Raw genomic sequence first — 20,254 nt, 5'->3', positions numbered from 1 at the left:
GGGTCAAGTAACATTGGAAACATTACATATTCAAGTCCTCTCTAAGAAACTGACAAGGCACAGGTAGAGACTCAAAAAGCTTTTCAGTAGACTTCCCAAAATTGTTACTATGTGGTCCTAAAACTACCATAGTTGGAGAACTTGGTTCATGTTTGCTTCAATGTAAAATACATATAAACTAAGAAACATTATAACTTTAGCTTTGAATAAGCCAAACTTGGTTTTTGTGATTTTGATAGATTTACAGTGTATCAGAACATTTCATCCATGCTGAGCACAGATATATTATTTGGAAGTTCCCAGTCAAATGTGTTTAAACATTTGGGCTAAATATTAAAAAAAAAATGTACTTTTTGCCTGTAAACCTTGTCTTGGGTAACTGATTGAAAGCTCTGAATCATAAGAATTCACTAATATTACTTGAAAACCAAGAAAAGGGAGTTTGTATTGAGAAATTATGGTAAAACATATATATATATATATATATATATATTTATTTATTTATTTATTTATTTATCTGTTTACTTAGGAATTACAGAGAGAAGACTAGATGCTGTCTGAGATGTTTGCAACTAAGGCTTATTGTTTTCCTTCTTCCTTTGGCCACCAATGTTTGGTACCCACTGGAAAGAATAAAAAATTTTTTATCCATATAATAATTGAGAAAATCTTGGGTTTCATATAATTCTCTAAAAATAACCCAGTTTAAAGGGATTGTAAGTATTGAAAATATCAAATCTCGTGACCTTTAGATCTATAATCCTATTTTCAATTACGTGTTGTCTCGTCAGAAAAAAGTCTGAAAGTGTATTGGTTAGTGGTCAAGGTAGACATGAAAGTGCCTTTTCTCTACCTCAGAATCCCTGAAGCCAAACGTATACTTGTTTCTTCTCTTTCCTCTTGACTCATTAAGCTTTTATCGTTAAGTAGTATGAGTTGCCTGCCTTACTGTTTTTTGGGGTTTTTTTTTGTCTTGTTTTGTTTTTGGAGAGAGAGTGGGGGAAGGGCTGTGTGTGTGTGTGTGTGTGTGTGAGAGAGAGAGAGAGAGAGAGAGAGAGAGAGAGAGAGAGAGAGAATGAATGAGAGAGAGAATATCTTAGAGTCCATGCTCAGAGCTCAGAGCCCAGAGCCCAACTTGGGGCTCAGTGTCAAGACTGTGACATCATGACCTGAGCTGAAATCCAGAGTCCGATGCTTAACGGACTGAGACACCCAGGCGCCCCTGCCTACTGGTTTTATACTAAAATTGTAGATGTCTTTGCTTTTCTAATATGGTTGGATGTGTGCCTCCTTGTATCAGCACTTTGTAATAGTAAAAACAGGGTCTGCAGTTTTGCTTATTTGATACCATGTTTATTATAACCTTAGAAACTTTTTGAAAGTACAGTTGACATAAAAAAAAACTTTATTTGAAAGATAGTGTACTTTATGTCACTAATGACTTTTTGTTGACTATTTTTAAAAATTTTTTTAATTTAATTTTTTTATTTTTTAAAATTCACATCCAAATTAGTTATCATATATTGCAACAATGATTTCAGGAGTAGATTCCTTAGTGCCCCTTACCCATTTAGCCCATGTCCCCTCCCACAACCCCTCTAGTAACCCTCAGTTTGTTCTCCATATTTATGAGTCTCTTCTGTTTTGTCCCCCTCCCTGTTTTTATATTATTTTTGTTTCCCTTCCCTTATGTTCATCTGTTTTGTTTCTCAAAGTCCTCATTTGAGTGAAGTCATATGATTTTTGTCTTTCTCTGACTGACTAATTTCACTTAGCGTAATACCCTCTAGTTCCATCCATGTAGATGCAAATGGCAAGATTTCATTCTTCTTCATTGCCAAGGAATACTACATTGTATATATATATATATACATATATATATATATATGTATATATATATATATACACATATACATACCACATCTTCTTTATCCATTCATCCATCAATGGACATTTGGGCTCTTTCCATACTTTGGCTATTGTTGATAGTGCTGCTATAAACATGGGGGTGCATGTGTCCCTTCGAAACAGCACACCTGTATCCCGTGGATAAATGCCTAGTAGCGAAATTGCTGGGGCGTAGGGTAATTCTATTTTTAGTTTTTTGAGGAACCTCCATACTGTTTTCTAGAGTGGCTGCACCAGCTTGCATTCCCATGTTGACTATTAAAAGTTACCTTATTGGCCAGTCCTTGTTTAACTAACCCATCTCCTTTTACAAATGTAATACAAGAAATTGACTGAAGTGCATTTCCCATTTTGTTGAATTTAAACCCTGTAAATAGTAATGATCATTTTTCTACTTAGGAACATGGTCACTTACTTGATAGAAATTCTCTCCTCTGATTTGAAGTGTTCATTCCTCTAATACTCGTGCAAAATTCAGAACTAAAATAAATGATAATTCCATGGGACCCAGCTACTGTAGCACCCCCTCCCCCAGTGATGAGCATTGTTGATGGTACATACAAGACAGCTTTTTGTCTATTCTGGGCAGTATAAATTTAATGTGTTGTTTTGAAGTATGTCATGTGTCCAGATGCCACAACAATCTGTGCATTAAAAAGACATTAAAATAAAAGTAAGTAAAATATTTGTGGATATTTTTTGATGGAGACCAGGGAATTTGTGATACAATTATGTTTAGATCAACCAATTCAATGAGGTTTCAGGAAAAACAGGAGCATTGTTTTCTTATAGCAATTACAAACATTTTATAATGTGTATTTATAACACTCCCCTACCCTCACCACCTACCCCATGTCTATTTCTCCCTATTACCTCCTTGTATTACCTATTTCTGTTAGTGACATACCATGTCTCTAAGCCAGTATTTTGCCAAGTATGATCCTAAGATTGAAAACTTTGGCAGAAGTTGGTACTTGTTAAAAATGCAGCTTCCTTGGTCCCTCCCCAACAGTACTGACTAGGTATCTCTGAAGAATGAGGCTTGGGACTTTGTATTTTAATCATCACTAAAGTTTAAAAGCACAGTTTTCTTCAGCTTGTCCTCCGCCTTGTACCCCCTTTGTGCTGTTCCCAAATTCTGAAAAGTCAACCCCCAAACGTCTCTTCCTTTCTGCTCGCTTGTGTTGCTCTCTTATTAGATTGCCTTTGGAATGTAACTAGATTTTTTTTAAGCTTATTAATTATCTTCAAACCTTCCAGTCTGTCTAATCATATTAAAAAGTGTCTGATTTGGTTACCTCACTGCACAAAACCCTTTTATGGTTTCTTTTTGAATTTAGAAGTCTGAAGTTTCAGCCGATTTGGATTTGTAAACACTTCCACAGTTTAGTCATACTGCCTTATTCAGCCTCCACCAAAGAGGCTGAGAGATCTCACAGTCCCTGCTGAGGCCTTCCATCGACTTCCAGCAGCATTTCTCAAATGCCAGTCAACAGAATTACCTGTGAGCTCATAAAAAATAAAAGTAGTGATTCTCAAAACATTAATGGCCAAAAAAAAAACAACAACAACAACAACAACAAAAAACAAAAAAACAAAAAAACCAAGAGCAAAAACAAATAAACACACAAAAAACCTGGAGATTCATGGACCTGAGACTTTGAGATTTTCATTCAGTAAGACTATGATGGGGCTCAGGAATCTGCATTTTAATGAGCATCCCAGACAACTTTGATGTTGGTGATGGATGGACAACATTTTGACAAATGCTGACCTACAGCCTTTGCTTGCTCCTGGTGAGCTGGTATGCCTACTAGACTCTAGAGACCTGAGTCTTTCTTCTGAGATGCTCAATTCCAGCCAGAGGGACTGGGATTTCTTCATTTTACCCAGGCCACAGCTCACTCCTGAGAGGCCTGAGTACTCAATGCAGTTTAGAGATAACCTTCTTCAAGACATTACACATTCCTGTTACCTTTATTTGCTGTCCAAGAGGACACATTGGCCGTTTGTCTCCCCTGAATACTTATGACCGTATTATTCTGAGGCTTATTTTTATTATTTTTAATGGACCAATCTCTCGTTATTCTCTTCCTTCTCTCTGTTATACTTTATATCCTTGAACCCTGTCCATCTTCAAGCACTACATCAATTATTACTTTTACCTCTTGACGTTAATTGAAACCTGATACCATTTCCCCAAAGCCTTCTTAAGTGGAGACTCTTCTTTCTTTAACTCTCCACACACCTGGGGATCAAAAGTCTGGTGGTTATCTTTTTATTTTCTTATTGCCACTTCTAGTTCATTTACTTTTCCATGTATATAAAAATAAACAAGATAAATGAAACAAAAAAGCCAACTCCTCTGTAGTTCATTCCCTTTGACTGTAGTACCTACCCTTCATGTGTCTTTATTCCTGTTAACTGTGGCCACCCAGGTCACTCCTCTGTCATCCTGACTTAGGGTCTTTCCACCTTAGCCCAAATCCTTCCACCATCCTGGGTGCCTTCACTATCCACATGTGTAATGTACTATCCTGGCCTCTCATTTCCTTAACTTGTCTGCCATATGGTTTTCCTATTACTTTAGTCACCCTGGATCATAACCTGCTTCATTTCAGTAATAACACCAATCACCTCATACTCTCTATTAATAAACTTTAGTTCTCCAGTCAAAGAAACTCAAGCTCTTTTATTCTCAAAACTTTGATTATTTGACCTCATCCAAATCTTTTAAGTCCAAAAATCGGTCCGCTTTCTGCTTAACTCTACGTCCCCCTGCTGTCTTCACTTCCTTCTCTAGCTTTAGACACCATGGCACATCACTTTACCCACTTTTTATAGTATCCTAGACTTTTCTGCCCCACTGCCCTTCTGTCATGCCTCTCTGGGAAAACCTAAACTTTGCTTCATCCAGCTGTCTACCCCTTCCCCAAGCCAGCAGCAAGCAGCTGAGCACTCAGCAAAAAAACATGCTATTTTCAATCACGTAGTTTAATGCGACCAAGGATTCATGGTTAACAAATTAATTCAGTCTCTTAATGTTTCTCATTAATTCTGTTTTCCCTGGACAGCCCTTTCTGTTTTTCCCCAGCATCAATTCCAGCCTCTGTGCTCTCAAATCTCCAAAGTCCCTACCTTCCATTTCACTCCTAGGAGACAGTGTACCTCTTACTTCATAGTGTGAACGTGGAGCTGCCCGGTGGAGCTTCCTCTAATTCAGACTCTGCCAAACTTCACAAGAGGTATTCTCACCTGCCCCCCTTCCCTCTTTCCTGTTAACATGAAACAGATCGTTTGCTGTGATTATCAGTTCAAGTGTGCACTGAGTCCTATCCCATCCTGCCTACTTGAAAAGCACAATCATTTTTTATTTTTTTTCCTGTCTCTTCACCACCTCCCTCCACTGGCTCCTTCTACTTATTATTTAGACTGACTCAAATTTCCCTCTGCATTCAGAAACAGACAAGCAAGCCCTCAAGAGTAAAACAAAACAAAGTGTGTGTGTGTGTGTGTGTGTATATATATATATATGATATATATATATCATATATATGTGTATATATATATAAATCTTCCTTATCCTCTCCCTTCCTCTCTGCATAGTGTCCTATGTATCCCCTTCCTTTCCCTTATTTTATTTTTTTGTAAATTTTTTTAATGTTTATTTTTATTTTTGAGAGAGAGAGAGAGAGAGACAGAGAGACAGAGAGACAGAGGGGGAGGGGCAGAGAGAGAAGGAGACACCGAATCTGAAGCAGGCTCCAGGCTCCAAGCTGTCAGCACAAACCTGATGCAGGGCTCTAACTCACGAACTGTGAAATCATGACCTGAGCCGAAGTCTGAGACTCAACCAACCGAGCCACTCAGGTGCCCCATTTTTCCTTATTTTATAGTAGATTTGTCTATACTTTCTATGTCTACTTTCTCACCTCTTACATATTCCTTAGCCCATGAGAAGTAAGTGTTTCAATGAGTGTTTCAGGGAAGAAGCAGGGGTCATCATTGTTAAATGATGTTACCAGGGTGTGTAAAACCCTGATGAATACTCCTTTAATTTAGGTCTAAAGGAGCCATTGCTTGTTTCACTCAGCATAGTAATTTTCAGATTTATCTCCATTGTTGCGTCTTATCAGTATTTATTTTTGACCAAGTAATATGCATTACTATGTAAATATGTAAATAGTTTCTTTCTTTCTTTCTTTCTTTCTTTCTTTCTTTCTTTCTTTCTTTCTTTCTTTCTTTCTTTCTCTGCATAAATAAGCCACAGTTTATCAGTTTATCTGTTGATCAACATGGGGGCTATTTCCAGTTTTTGGCTATATGAGTAAAAATACTATGAACATCCTTGTACAAAGCTTTTTTGTGGGCGTATGTATTTATCTCTCTTAGGTAAACACCTAGGGATGGAATTGCTGGTAGTTAACTTTGTAAGAAATTGCCCTTTTTCCAAAGTGGTTGTCAATTTACACTCCCATCAGCAGTGTACAAGAATTTTGGTGGCTCCACAGCCTCCCAATATTTTGTATAGCAAAGTGGGTATCGTAATATTTTAATTTGCATTTTGCTGATCACTGATGGTGTTGAGAGCTTTTCATGTGCTTATTTGTCATCCATATATCTTCTTTGGTGAAGTTTCTGTTCAAGTCTTTTGCCCATTTTTGTATTGTGTTGTATGACATATATTACTGAATAGTTCTTTACACATTCTGGAAGCAAGGTCTGTTTTCAGATATAGATTTTCTGAGTATCTATAATTCACATTTATTTTTTCCTGGTATCTTTTGATGAGCAAAAGCTAGTTTACATCCTCTTTTTTTTTTTTTCTTTTTTGCCTTTATGATCTATTCTGTTTGTGTTCTTTTTAAAAATTTTTTTGCAAGTTTATTTTTCAGAGAGAGAGAGGTTGCAAGCACAAGTGGGGGAGACAGAGGGAGAGGGAGAATCCCAAGCAGGCTCCATACTGTCAGCACAGAGCCCCACGTGGGGCTCAAACTCACAATCCATGAGATCATGACCTGAGCTGAAATCAAGAGTCGGATGCTTAACCGACTGAGCCACCCAGGTGCCCCATATATTGTGTTCTAAGAAATATTCCCTTGTCCAAGGTTGTAATAATAATCTCTTTTTTCCCCCCTAGTAGCTTTATTGCTTTAGCTCTTTTGTTTAGGTCTGTAATCTATCCTCAATTTATTTGTGTATGTGATATGAGATAGGGGTCCAATTTTTGTTTTGTTTCCTTACAAGGATATGCAACTGTTCCAGCAGTATTATTTATACTGTATTCATTTTAGTTTCATCATATGGCTGAAGGGTGGGTCCCAATGACTAAGATTCCTTTCCTGGAATATGACTTTTGGGGTTACACTGCCAACTATCTTACAGTTACTTACAAATTTTTATGTCAGTGTTGGCAGGTGATCAGGATTTTAGAAATCACCTTTGCACAGTTCAAGTTTTGACATATTCTTTCTGCAGCTATAACGGAAATTAATTTGGCAAAGGGAAGATGTGGTCACTTGGATCTCTGAAAACATTAGGAAGACCACTGATTAGTTCTTTAGTTTTACATAGTAGGAATTTATTCCTGCTTATAATAAATTATCTCAGTATTACAGTAGGTCAAAGTATACATTGTCTGCTTGGATGCTGTGTCACACTTTGATAGTCTCCCAAATGACCTATTTTTTTTTCACGTCTTTAAGCGTGGATAATTCTCTCTAGAGATCTGAATTACGTGCCCTTGCTTGAAATAATAAAACATAGATTCCACAAGTGGGGGAATATGGAAGTAACATTTAAAGTACATTTCAGAGCATGGGTAAATTCATGAAAATGTGAATGAGCTTGTCAAAATCATGGAACTAAAAGCTGAGTTTGATACTGCACCAGAACATGGGTAAGGATCACATGACAACTTGGGTTATTGATGATTTTTAAATGTTTTTGCTTTATATGGGAAATGGGTTATTATTTGGATAACTTATATGTTACTTATGTTATCAGCTTTGAATTTTTAAAACATCACTCTGGAAATAATGAATACACCAGATGAGGGACAAATGCATTCTTTATTTACTACTTTGTTCATCCCAACATCTGGCATAAGATTGTATTTTCATGATTGGTTCCCAATTCTGACTCAGCCATAACTAAACATCTTTTATGACTCTTTATAGTGTCATACTTAAGTAAGATTTTTTTTTTTTTAAGTAAGGGTCTTTTAGCCTTAAAAACTGAGATTATTATTTTTTCTGTGGTCATGGGTTGAATTTTTTTAATAACCTGTGTTTTGATCTGTATTTAAATGTCACAGTCTGGAATGAATGCTCTTTCTGGAAGCAGAGACATATGTGAAGGTTTCAGGTTCCTTATTTCTTTACTTGTTCTTTCTGGATTTCATAAAAAAGGTATAAATGAACAATAAAATAACTGTTGGAATGCGATAGAATATTGCACTACCTTTGTTTGTTTTTAAAGGTCACATATTGTACTTAAAAATACGTGTGGCAAATTGCTGTGTAAAATTCAGGTTAAGAAAGGATATGAAAAACAAAAACACTCTCTTTAATCTGAGAAGTCCTGAAGAGTGTAAAGTTTTAATTAAATACAAATTAATTATGAAATATTTTAATATGCAATTTAGGTATTAAATAAAATTAGCATTTTTCTTCCTTAAGTATGTGTTATCAAGTTTCAAGAATGTTAAAAACTTCTCTGATGATTTAATCTGAAATCATTCCTACAGCAAAATTCATAAATAATAAATATTATCTTATTAATCCATATTTTAGTTTAGCTGGGTCTCAGAGCAAGTTAGTTCCTCAGGGAATGTGGTGTTCTTTATAAAAGAAGGTGATGAGATGTAATCTCCAAGGAATTAAATTGTGAAAACAATCTCGGTATTGTACATGCTAATATAAATCTGTTATTCCCTTTCCGCATCTATCACAACACATTTTAAATTGTGGCTGATCTTGTATGCAAATAGCTGTCTTATTAGAAATTGCAGCTCTGTGTGCTCATGTCTCCCTGGATTTCTTGGGAGTTTGCTATCTAACCATCAAAGCAATAGAAATGAATGATGATTGCTGCAAGGCTTTGAAGAACAAAGAAAAGTCAGAACGTTTTAGAGGTTCTAGATGTCTGAGGCATTGACAGTTTGCACCATACACATGAATGGGTATCTCTTTACATCATTTAGAATAGCCTCAATGTGTTTATTAGAAAAGAAAATATTTTTCTACCTTCTTGTGTTTGTCACAGCTAATAAATGTAGGGCATTTGTGCGTGTGTGTGTTCTCTAGGCCTTTTTTGTTTGTTTCAACATTTGGTAAAATTTTATTTTGCTTGAAGAATAGAATAGAATACATAAAGAATGGAATAATTTCAAAGAATAAAGGTTTAATTTTTGAAATTTTGGTTAAGGATTATCAGTCACTAAAATAATTAGGAACAAAAATCAAACTAGCTCCTCTCTATTGTATCTCTTAGGTTGAAATTCTTTTAAAGTTTTTATATTCATAGGTTATATAAATGTGAAATGTATCTATTCACAGAGTATAAGCCTTTATAAAAATATAGGGTATCACCAAAAATATTTTGGTATCGCTTTGTTTATTTAAAGTACAATTTAAAAAAAGTAAAATCTAATTTACTTTGGTGGGTAGATTTTTTTTATGGATCCCTTACTTTTTTTATTTACTACAGGTAAGGAATGAATAAAATACTGGCCTCTAAAGTGTTATCTCTGTTAGGATGTTGGTTTAAATGACCAGGAAGGAATTAAGGGAAGCATAGTGAGTGACCATTTGGGTAGCTAGGCTTAGTAATTTGCTTTTTAAAATTTAAGCTATTCCATGAAGGCAACAGACAAAACTAAATTGAAGGGGTAATAATGCTTCGTGTATGTATTTATTTAAACTAACTTCTCTCCTAAAATGGAGTGATATTTTTCTAGCCCCACATAATCAAGATTAAAATAACTTGACTCCTCCTTGCAATTAATAAATGCGAAATACTATGCAAATGGTTGCTATATGAATAAATTATAATATATCTATTGATATTTTTTATGATGCTTGTATTAAAGTTCTGAATAATCACAAGTGAGAATATAGGATTAGGTGATGTCTTGGTTTTAGTTCTGAAATTTTAAAGTTAAACCACATGGTGTATGAGAAGTGAAGATTTTATTTATTTGGCTTTTTGTCTTACCTTGCACATTCCGAAATATTACCATAATATTAAATATGAAGATTATTATGGATAGAAAAATATTTTTTAACTGAACTTGTGTTTTTACACATAAGTGGTAATTATTAATTTGGGGATGCCTTTTACTGTGTTATGGACCCCTGTTACGATTGTTCAGTGTGACCATAAATATAAATAAACAATACAGTTTGATACGAAAAGATTTCAAAGGCATTTGGCATTTGAGAACCGTAATAATGCTCTTTAGGAAAGTTACAGTTTAATAATTTATGTGAAGACATCTATACATACTTGTTTTAGTTAGGATGATACTACCTACTGTAACAAACAAATATAAAACGTATAGAGGCTCAAATGCTGCAGTGATTCCTGTTGTCACAGCAGTGTGAAAGAAGAAAATAAGTTACTTGAGTAGCTTTCCTTCATGCAGTCAGTCATTCAGGGTCCAGGATGTCATAGGCTCCGTCATCTTCATCAGATTATTTCTAGTAGCATCCTGGGGGCTGTCTCCATTTCAGCCAGATGAATGAGAACACGTGGAAAATTTTTATAGGTTAGTTCTAGGAGTAGAAAACTCTAATTTATCTATTTTTTTTGTTAGCTGAAACTCAGTCACATGCCCATAGCTAGCAGCAAAAGGAAAATTGTCAAGTGAGCTCAGGGGAAAAATCAAAAACAAAAACAAAGCAAAAACAAAGGTATACATATATTTTAGTAAGCAGCCAGCAATCTTTCCTATAGTCCACCTTTCTGGTCGTGAAATAGCCATGCACATCCTCTTTCCTGCCTCTTTAGTAGGTTGATCTTAAAGTTTCCCACTTACTGTATCCGCACAGAGTCAAGGATCAAGCCAGTGCACAGTTCTCCCTCTTAGGTTGGAAGGTGGTTCCTTGAAGTTTACTGACTATGAAATTTTCCTAATGGCAAAGCAGAGGATAACTGCTTCATATCTCCTATAATCACTCCCATTTAGAAAGGGAAGAATGGGAAGGGTGAGAAACACAGCAATCACTGACCCAGCGTGACCATGAAACCTGCTGTGCACAAGGGTGTATGAGGCCACTGAGAAGGTCCATTGTCCCGACAGAAATTTCTTGCTTGGATCCTAATTATGGTCCTTTTAGAGAAGTTCCCTTGCCCATTTTTTCTATGGCTCTCCCTTCTGGATGGTTCTCCTTCCAGGTCACATATGAAGAGGATGTTACAAATCTAGAATTTGCCTTCTTTGGGGGCTGCAATCTGTTGGTTTAAGTTTAGAAGTCCAAGAATTGATTTTCATTCACATACCTTTTTTAGACAAAGTTGGTTTCCTTGTAAATGTAATTCCCTCAGATTTTAGTAACCTTCTTACCATTTCTAGTTAATTCCATGTGACACTGCAATTTCTTTTCCAGACATCTGCTTATTTTCTATGTTACAGAACCCCTGCACTTCTCTGTTTCTACCCAAATACTGGCTGCCTCTGTGATCTGAAACAATAGGTTCAGGTGAGAGGGGAACATCCCAATCGGCTCTCTCTCTCTCTCTCTCTCTCTCTCTCTCTCTCTTTCTGTCTTGTTTTTTAACTGGGAAGTCTTTTTTTTTTTTTTTTTTACATTTATTTATTTTTGAGAGACAGAGAGAGACAGAGCACAAGTGGGGGAGGGGCAGAGAGAGAAGGAGACACAGAATCCGAAGCAGGCTCCAGGCTCTGAGCTGTCAGCACAGAGCCCAACGTGGGGCTTGAACCCACAAACTGCGAGATCATGACCCGAGCCGATGTCGGAAGCTCAACCGACTGAGCCACACAGGTGCCCCTAACTGAGAAGTCTTAATGGGCCTTTATTCTTCAAAGCCCTTCTCACTTTTATTTCTTGCTATTTGGCTTTTAGAAGAAGTTGGCTTTTTCAACATTGTTATTCCCCAAATTACCAAGCTCATTATCATTTTATATTTTTGCTTATGAATTGGCCAGTTCTTGTCTGACCGCATCTTTATTTTGTAGTTCCTTATTAGAAACAGCGAGGAGCAATTTCCAGGCATCATTCAGGGAACAATTAAGTCTGTAATAAATAGACTTCACCAACATATATAAATTCTCAATCACAATAGAATTTCATTCCTCTTTCAGTAGAGTATTATGATGGTAAACAAGTCAGAGAGAGTATCCTCTTCTACCACAGGCTGACCAAGGTACTTTGTTCTTAATATGTACCCTTAAGGTTTGTTGGGGGATAATTTACATTCCAGCCAATTGGAAGGGGAAAGATAATGCAGCTGTCGACAAAGGAGATTTTTTAATCTTCGGGTTTGGGAGTGACACATAGTACTTCCATTCATATTCTGTTGGCAATTACTCAATTATGTATTTGAAGTGAGGCTAGGAAATATAGTTTAACTCTGTGCCAGGAAGACAAGGGAGAATTTGAATTTTGGTGAGTAGGTTGTAATCTGTGCCACATACATATTTTTTAAAGTTTTCATTTAAATCTAGTTCGCAGTGTAATATTAGTTTCAGATCTGCATGTTAGTGATTTTGGCACTTTGATACAACACCCGGTGCTCATCACAAGTGCACTCTTTTATCGCAATCACCTATTCTGCCCATCCTCCCACTCACCCGCCTTCTAGTAACCATCGCTTTGTTCTCTATAGTTAAAAGCCTCTCTTTCTTGTCACCCCCTCTTTGCTCATCTGTTTTGTTTCTTAAATTCTACATATATCTGCCACATATTTAAATCCAATAAAAATAATAAGGTTTGAATGTTGTGTTGTGGATTAAATCAAACAGTGCATATAATGTAGTAAGCATAAGAATATTAGTAAATCTAGAACTCAAATTTAGGCACTTTTGTTAACTGTGTCATGCTTTTTAAAACAAAATGTAAAGTGTCTGAGATTCAAATATTAGTTTTTATTTTGTAACATGGTAGATAATTGGAAAGAAACATTCTGCCAATAGCATGCCTACAACCCCCACCTATCTGAATGAACAGTACATGACTTTCACATTTACAGATAATACTCTCTAATAGTTTGGTTTAATTGAGTATTGATAGTACTTGATAAAAATGAATGTTACTGAGAACAAATAATTGGGAAATTTAATTACCAGCAATTGTATCCTCGATAATTTATTTGGAAGATTTTTGTGTTCTTTATTGATATCTAAAGGGAATAAGTCAAAGACATTTTTACCCAATGCTTTAAAACTGAGTTTTATGGAATAAATTATTCCTGAAGTTTGTAGATAGTCCTTTTGATTTTTTAGGACTTCATCATAATTATCTTCTTTCTTTGCAGCAGGCATTTTGGAGATCAAAGATGGGTAGAAAAGATGCCTCCACTGTAAAACTTCCTGTTGATCAGTACAGAAAGCAAATTGGTAAGCACTGAATTCCCTTTGATACATTCCTGTGAATTAAGATAAAGAAAAAATCAATTATGTGTGATATTAAGAAAATAACTTTTCCCTAATACATATGGTACACAGAATATGAATAATGAAGGACCATATAGTTTTTAAAGAGCAAAAAATAAGTGCAGTCCTGCTTACCAATGAAGAAATACACTTTGTGTACTTGTGATTTTTCTAAGCTCTTATAATTTTTATTAATTTAATAAAAGCAAAAGTACTTTGTATTATTATTCTTAAGGGTGGATGCTCTTATATAGTAAATTTTTTTTTATTTTTTTTATTGTTTATTTATTATTGAGAGACAGAGAGAGACAGAGCATGAGCACGGGAGGGACAGAGAGAGACACACATAGAATCTGAAGCAGGCTCCAGGCTCTGAACTGTCAGCACAGCGCCGGACGTGGGGCTCGAACCCACAGGCCGCGAGATCATGACCTGAGCTGAAGTCAGACACCTTACCGACTGAGCCACCCAGGCGCCCCAGTATTTATTTTTAACATTATCATCTATTAAAGCATTTATTTTTATCCATCTGAAAATTTTTAATTTTGTTGACTGAATGGCAGTAATTTGATAAGCTTGAAATTCTTCTTTAAAATTTTATCTTAATAAAATGGTAGACTAGAGAAAAGTCCACTCATCAACTTAAAAATAATAACAGAAAGCTTATCTGTTTTAGACTGTGCTCTAAGTGCAAGATTTTCTACCCAATCTTTTCAAGATTACATGAAGTATTTATAAAAAATTACCTACATATGAAGTCACAAAGTCCACTCAATTTTCAAGAATCAGTATCCTACAACTAGAACTTTGAACAAAGTGTAGTAAATTAGAAATAATTTAGAAACAAATTCCCATCTTGCACTTTTTCTTTTTACATGTTCCTACTCATTCCCACCCATTCCCACTTCTTTGGAAATAAAAAAAGTAATAATTAATGAAAACCTCTTCTAAATAACTGAAGGATAAACAGAGAAGTTCAAAGAGAAGTCAGAAAATAATTTGAAATTATTCATACCAAAAGAGCAAATACCTATTTCATAAATGTGATATATAAGATGTACTCCATAAAGATATTTCTATAAAACAAAAGAGATGCAAAATGAAAAGAATATTTAGAATATATATAACCAATGAAGAACTTATATGTAGAAAAATAAAGCCCTACTATAAATAAATAAAGTACTTTGGAAACCAGTAGTAAAATGGGTACAAAACATGAAGAGGCAACTCATGAAAGAGGAAATCTAAATAGACAAAAATAATAACAAAACAAACCACTATTACAATAAAAACTGAAATCAAAAGAGTCTTGTGAGGGGCGCCTGGGTGGCTCAGTTGGTTAAGCATCTGACTTTGGCTCAGGTCATGATCTCACGGTTTGTGGGTTTGAGCCCCATGTCGGGCACTGTGCTGACAACTCAGAGCCTGGAGCCTGCTTTGGATTCTGTGTCTCCCTCTCTCTCTGTCCCTCTCTGGCTTGTGGTCAGTCTCTCTGTCTCTCTCTCTGTCTTTAAAAAATAAATAAACATTAAATTTGTTTTTTAAAAAGAGCCCTGTGAAATGATCTAACTCATCTAACTGATAGATAAAAGCAAATTAAAAAACAGTATTTCTAACTACATTAATTCTTCATTAGGATGTTAATAAATCGTGTGGGTTGTTATGTTATTTATGTGTTTAAAAAGAAGGACTAACTTATCAGATTGAAGTCTGATCAAATGGGATGTGCTAACCACATAAAGAGTAACTATATAGTGGATCAATTCACAAACTCTTAAATATACAATTCTTAGAATTTTGACAAGTGTATATACTCATGTAACTAGAAATGCCAATTTTAATAAAAACATTTCCATTTTCTCAGGTATTTCTTCAGATCTGCTTCCAGTCATTCTCTGTCCACTTCCATATGCAACTACTGTTTTGATTTCTATCACCATAGATGAATTTTTTCTACTAAAAAAAAAAAAAAAGGCCTTCTAAGGCTTTTACTGAAATTGAATTTTATCTAATGATCAATTTTGGAAAATAGATGTTAAAAATTCAAAGTCTTCTGTTTTATAAACATGGCATATCTTTTGTTTTATTTAATTCTACTCCTATTTATTAGAGCCAAGGAAGAATGAGATACAGTAATATAATTGTGAGGCCTCAGCCTGTTCTTACACTAAATTGTTCAGAGGGTGCTGCGGTGTGTATTATATTCCCACACAAAGTTCTCTTTCCTGTGTTACTTTCTCTTGAAAGTATAAGCTACACAAGACCCAACTGTCTCACCAGGTTCTTGGGAGATCCATGAGAAGTGTTAGACTGGTTTGTAAACCAGACTGGTGCATGGATATGAATTATCCTGTGTGTACTTTGGAAATACAGTAATCATAATCAAACACAAGTAGTGAGGGTATACTTTTGTTCACTCTTTTTAAGGATAATGCTCTGCAGTCTTCAGATTCTCAAACATATAGTACAGGATATTATATATGTTTTTTTGTAAAGACAAAGAAATGAAATAGAAGAGATATTGACTAATTAATATAAACCAATTAGTTAAGATTAAGTAATTAAAAAAAAAAAAAGATTGACTCATTCAAGGATTTTCTCAAGGAAGGATTTTCTAATTTTCTGTATCAGAGTTAGGAAGTACCATAAGCCTGAGCTCATACTAATGATGATAAATCTATCACTGGCACTGTCCCCCCTTAAATGGAGTGCTATGCAAATGTTTCCCACATCCTATCAAAAATGTGAGGAGGGAATCAAGCAGCTAAAATTATCCAATATTTCAGTATTGGTGGTAAGAAAACAAGTATCAATAACAAATCAAATGAGTATTATAGTAGTTTTTTTAACATTAAATTTTGTAAATATTAAAGTTATCAGTAAGCTAATTTAATTACCAGTTAATGAACATTCGCAAAGAGTAGCGGCATTATGTATTTTCAGTGTTCTCTTATTACTAAATCTCATTTATATAATTTTTGTATGGTCACTCAGTAATGGTGTTTAGCGATACCAGTGCTGCTGTTTGAGTGACGGTTTTAGTATCACTGCTTAATATTTATCTTCTGCTAAAAATTTTATCTTTTGAATTATGTACTAAATGATAGTGATTAATGGCTTTGATAAAAGCTTTCTTTAAATATTCTTTGCTCAGGGAAGAATCAAATGGACTGGCATTGTGACTGGAAACACCTTACAGACACTGAATCTTCACATTAAATGGACAGGGTTTTAATTACTGTAGCATGATCTTGAAATGTGTAGTGAGCTGAGATGAAATAAACTTCTTGCTTTCAAGGCAATAAACCTAATAAAAACTGAATATTCTGAAATATTGCTGACTAAAAGGGGAAATAGTTTAGGTGTTATCATTTCTTCAGATATAATATTGTAAAATTAGGTAGTAAGATTGCCTAATGTCACATGCATTATTCTAGAGATAAGTTATTTCAAAATTGGAAGAGAATTTTAAAAATTGCTTTAACAGGTGTGCCTGGGTGGCTCAGTTGGTTAAGCATCCAACTCTTGGTTTTGGCTCAGGTTATGATCTCGCAGTTTCGTGAGTTTGAGCCCCAAATCGGGGTCCATGCTGTGCTGGCAGTGTGGAGCCTGCTTGGGATTCTCTCACCTCCCCCTCTCTGCCCCTCCCCCACACACTCTGTCTCTGTCTCTCTCAAAAATAAATAAATAAACAAAAAAACCCCACATTAACATAATTAAGATATTTTCTAAATATATGTTATTAAGTATATCAGGCAAAATAATATATATGTGCTAGGTAAATTGTAAAAATACAACTAATTTACTTGTAAATCTCTATTTTCTTATTGGCATATGATATTATAGATTCATTTCTTTAATATGTTCTAGAAAATTGTTAGCCATTGTTTCCTCAAAATATTACTCCAGTTTTCTTCTTCTCTCCTTTTGGGCAAATACCAGAAATTTTATTCTGTGTAATAGGATATGTGCATTTTTAACTGCTAAACTGCTCTCCAAAGTTGCTGTACCATTTTATAGGCCTATAAGCAAAGTAAAGTGTTGTCTATTTCTCCATATCTTTTTGTTACCAGGAGACTTAAAATATTTGCCAATCTCACGCACATGAAATTGTATTCATTCTTTTTAGTTTTCATTGTGTTACTTGCTGAGGTTAATCGTTTCTTGTACTTATTGATCTTTTGATTTCTCTCTTTGTGGATATTTTGCTGCTCCTATTTCCTCTCTTCCTTTCTTTTCCTTCCTTCCTTCATTTCTTTCTTTCTTTCTTTCTTTTCTTTCTTTCTTTCTTTCTTTCTTTCTTTCTTTCTTTCTTTCTTTCTTTCTTTCTTTCTTTCTTTCTTCCTTTTTTTGGTGAGTGGACATTTAATTGCCCTTTCCTTCCTTCCTTCCTTCCTTCCTTCCTTCCTTCCTTCCTTCCTTCCTTCCTTCCTTCCTTCTGTATGTGTATATATATATATACACACACATATAGTTTCTTGAATGAATTTTGTGATAAAGTTGAAGGAAATACTATTGAGTTATTTTTATCTTATTGTATTGAGTTATTTATATATACTGATAATAATCTTCTAGATAATAATTTTTCCATTATTAAACTTGCTTGTTGTTTTGGAAATACTTTACTTGTTTAATGCTACAGCTTTATAATAAGTCTTGGCAAATGGTAGAACAACGCCTCTCCTCAAACTTGTCTCAATTATTTTTTGTTCTTTATCCTCTTAGGTGAATTTTAAAATTAACTTTACATAGTCATGAAAAAGGCCACTGATGGCCAAATTGGAATTATATTGATTTATATATTATTTTGGGAAGAATTTATGTCTTTATACATGAAATTCATATCAATTTTATCCTTTTAAATAACGTATAGTCGATATATTCAATAAATTTTCATCATTTTCTTTATAAAGTTATTGGATTTTTTGAGTTAAACAGAAGTGACATGTACTTCAATTTTTTGCTATTATTGTGACTAGAAAATATTCAAGTGAAAATAGAGATATTCTTATTCTATTCCTAACTTTGAAGAAAATACTTCGTTTTCATTTTGCCATTATGTGTGATGTTAGTTCTAGGTTTTTGGTACATACTTGCCATTGAACTAAGGAAATTCTCCTTTGTTCTTAGTTTACTAAGAGATTTTTTTTCCTTTTTTAAAGTAATGAAGTATGAATGTATGAAAGTAATGAATTTTATTGAAGATTTTTTTCTATTAGAGGAATATTATTTGATATTTTGCTAAATTATATGAATAGATGTTTCTAAACTATCTTTACGTTGCTTACTTTGTTTTTATTTTTAAAAATACACAATTGATTTCAGTTTACTAGTAATTTATGATTTTTCTAAACATCCTTTTTTATGAATGTAATTGGCATATGTCTCTCCATTCTCTTACCATCTTTGTTTAGTTTCAGGTTGAAAGTCATACAAGATTTCTATAATGAATTGGAGAAATATACTTCTTATATCCTCTGGGATAGGTTATACAGATTTAGAAATAAAACCTTCTAGATTGTTTATACGACACCCTACCAAAATCCCTGTCTGAGGCTTTTTATTTGAGTAGATTTCTAGCTACTTTCTCTCTTCTTTTTTTAATCAATAGATAAAATAGATCTATTAATAGATCTATAGTTTTGAGCCACTCTGGATAGCTTACATTCAGTGATAAAGTTGAATAAAAGAATTTCAAATATATTCATAAATAGTTGGGCATAAATTTTTAAAAATATTTTTTAAGTATCGGGGCTCCTGGGTGGCGCAGTCAGTTGAACGTCTGACTTTGGCTCAGGTCATGATCTCACTGTGGGTTAGAGCCCCACATCGGGCCCTGTGCTGACAGCTCAGAGCCTGGACCCTGCTTCAGATTCTGCATCTCTCTCTCTCTGTCCTTTCCCCGCTCATGCTGTGTCTCTGTCTCAAAAATAAAATAAACAGTAAAAAATTAAAAAAAAAATTTTTTAAATATCTTAGTTTCTATTTTTAATTGATGTTATTTAGCTTTATCTTTTTATGAATATTAACTGTGATGTTGAATTTTTTTATGTTTTAAAGAATTAACTTTTATTACTATAGATTCTATTATTCCTTTGTCCATAATTTTACTGTTTATAATTTCCTTCATTGCTATTCGTCTTCTCTTTCTTTTGTAATTATTTGAGTTGAATGCTTTGCTATTTGTTTTTTAAACTTTTTAAAATAATGTATTCATTTAATGAATTAGATTTTTTCATTGCATTATTGGTATTACATTATTTAGAGCTTTCTGAGCTCATATATATTTCATATACTTATGTATTTCATATATATTTATACATTTATGTATTTTTAATTGATTCTTAAACTTATTATTTTTTGTTCAAAGACTTTCAGGGTGATATCAGTTTCTGATATTAAGCTTTTCTCTGTTGCATAATATGTGGTCAATTTCATAAACATTCTGTCTGTGCTTGAAAGGAAGAGGTATTCTCTAACATTAGGATGCACTACTGCTTAAGTTAATTGTGGTGTTCAAATGAATGTTTGAGCTGTCTTCCTGTGAGGAAGGAGAATTAAAATATCTTCACTAAGACTATGGAGATCTTAATTGTCTGTAATTCTATTGGTTTTTGCTTTGTATATTTTGAGGCTGTTTTTATTGCATAGCATTTCTAAATTTGTATATATTTCTAGTAATTTCTCTTTTTTTATTAAATAATGGCCTTTTTATTTATAAACATGCAT

The 20,254-nt window shown here is 34.2% G+C and overlaps 1 protein-coding gene across 8 annotated transcripts in view; it reads left to right on the top strand.

Annotated features, from left to right (window-relative positions):
* TRIQK (triple QxxK/R motif containing) overlaps positions 1–20,254 on the top strand; it is an 86,942-nt gene that overhangs the window by 31,665 nt on the left and 35,023 nt on the right. For 4 of the 8 annotated variants that reach the window (XM_058698551.1, XM_058698547.1, XM_058698553.1 and 1 more), the window contains one exon: positions 13,408–13,489. In XM_058698551.1, the coding sequence (XP_058554534.1) occupies positions 13,429–13,489 (61 nt within the window). In that variant the 5' untranslated portion in view covers positions 13,408–13,428. Of the gene's footprint in view, positions 1–11,590; positions 11,613–12,275; positions 12,298–13,407; positions 13,490–20,254 lie in introns of those variants that run through there. The other 4 variants (XM_058698552.1, XM_058698550.1, XM_058698555.1 and 1 more) reach the window with 3 other exon arrangements.

This window comes from Neofelis nebulosa, chromosome 14 (genome assembly GCF_028018385.1).
Source record: "Neofelis nebulosa isolate mNeoNeb1 chromosome 14, mNeoNeb1.pri, whole genome shotgun sequence".
In the NCBI taxonomy this organism is placed as follows: Eukaryota; Metazoa; Chordata; class Mammalia; order Carnivora; family Felidae; genus Neofelis; species Neofelis nebulosa.
The sequence above is the reverse complement of the archived record's forward strand: the minus strand, read 5'-3'. Positions and strand labels throughout refer to the sequence as shown.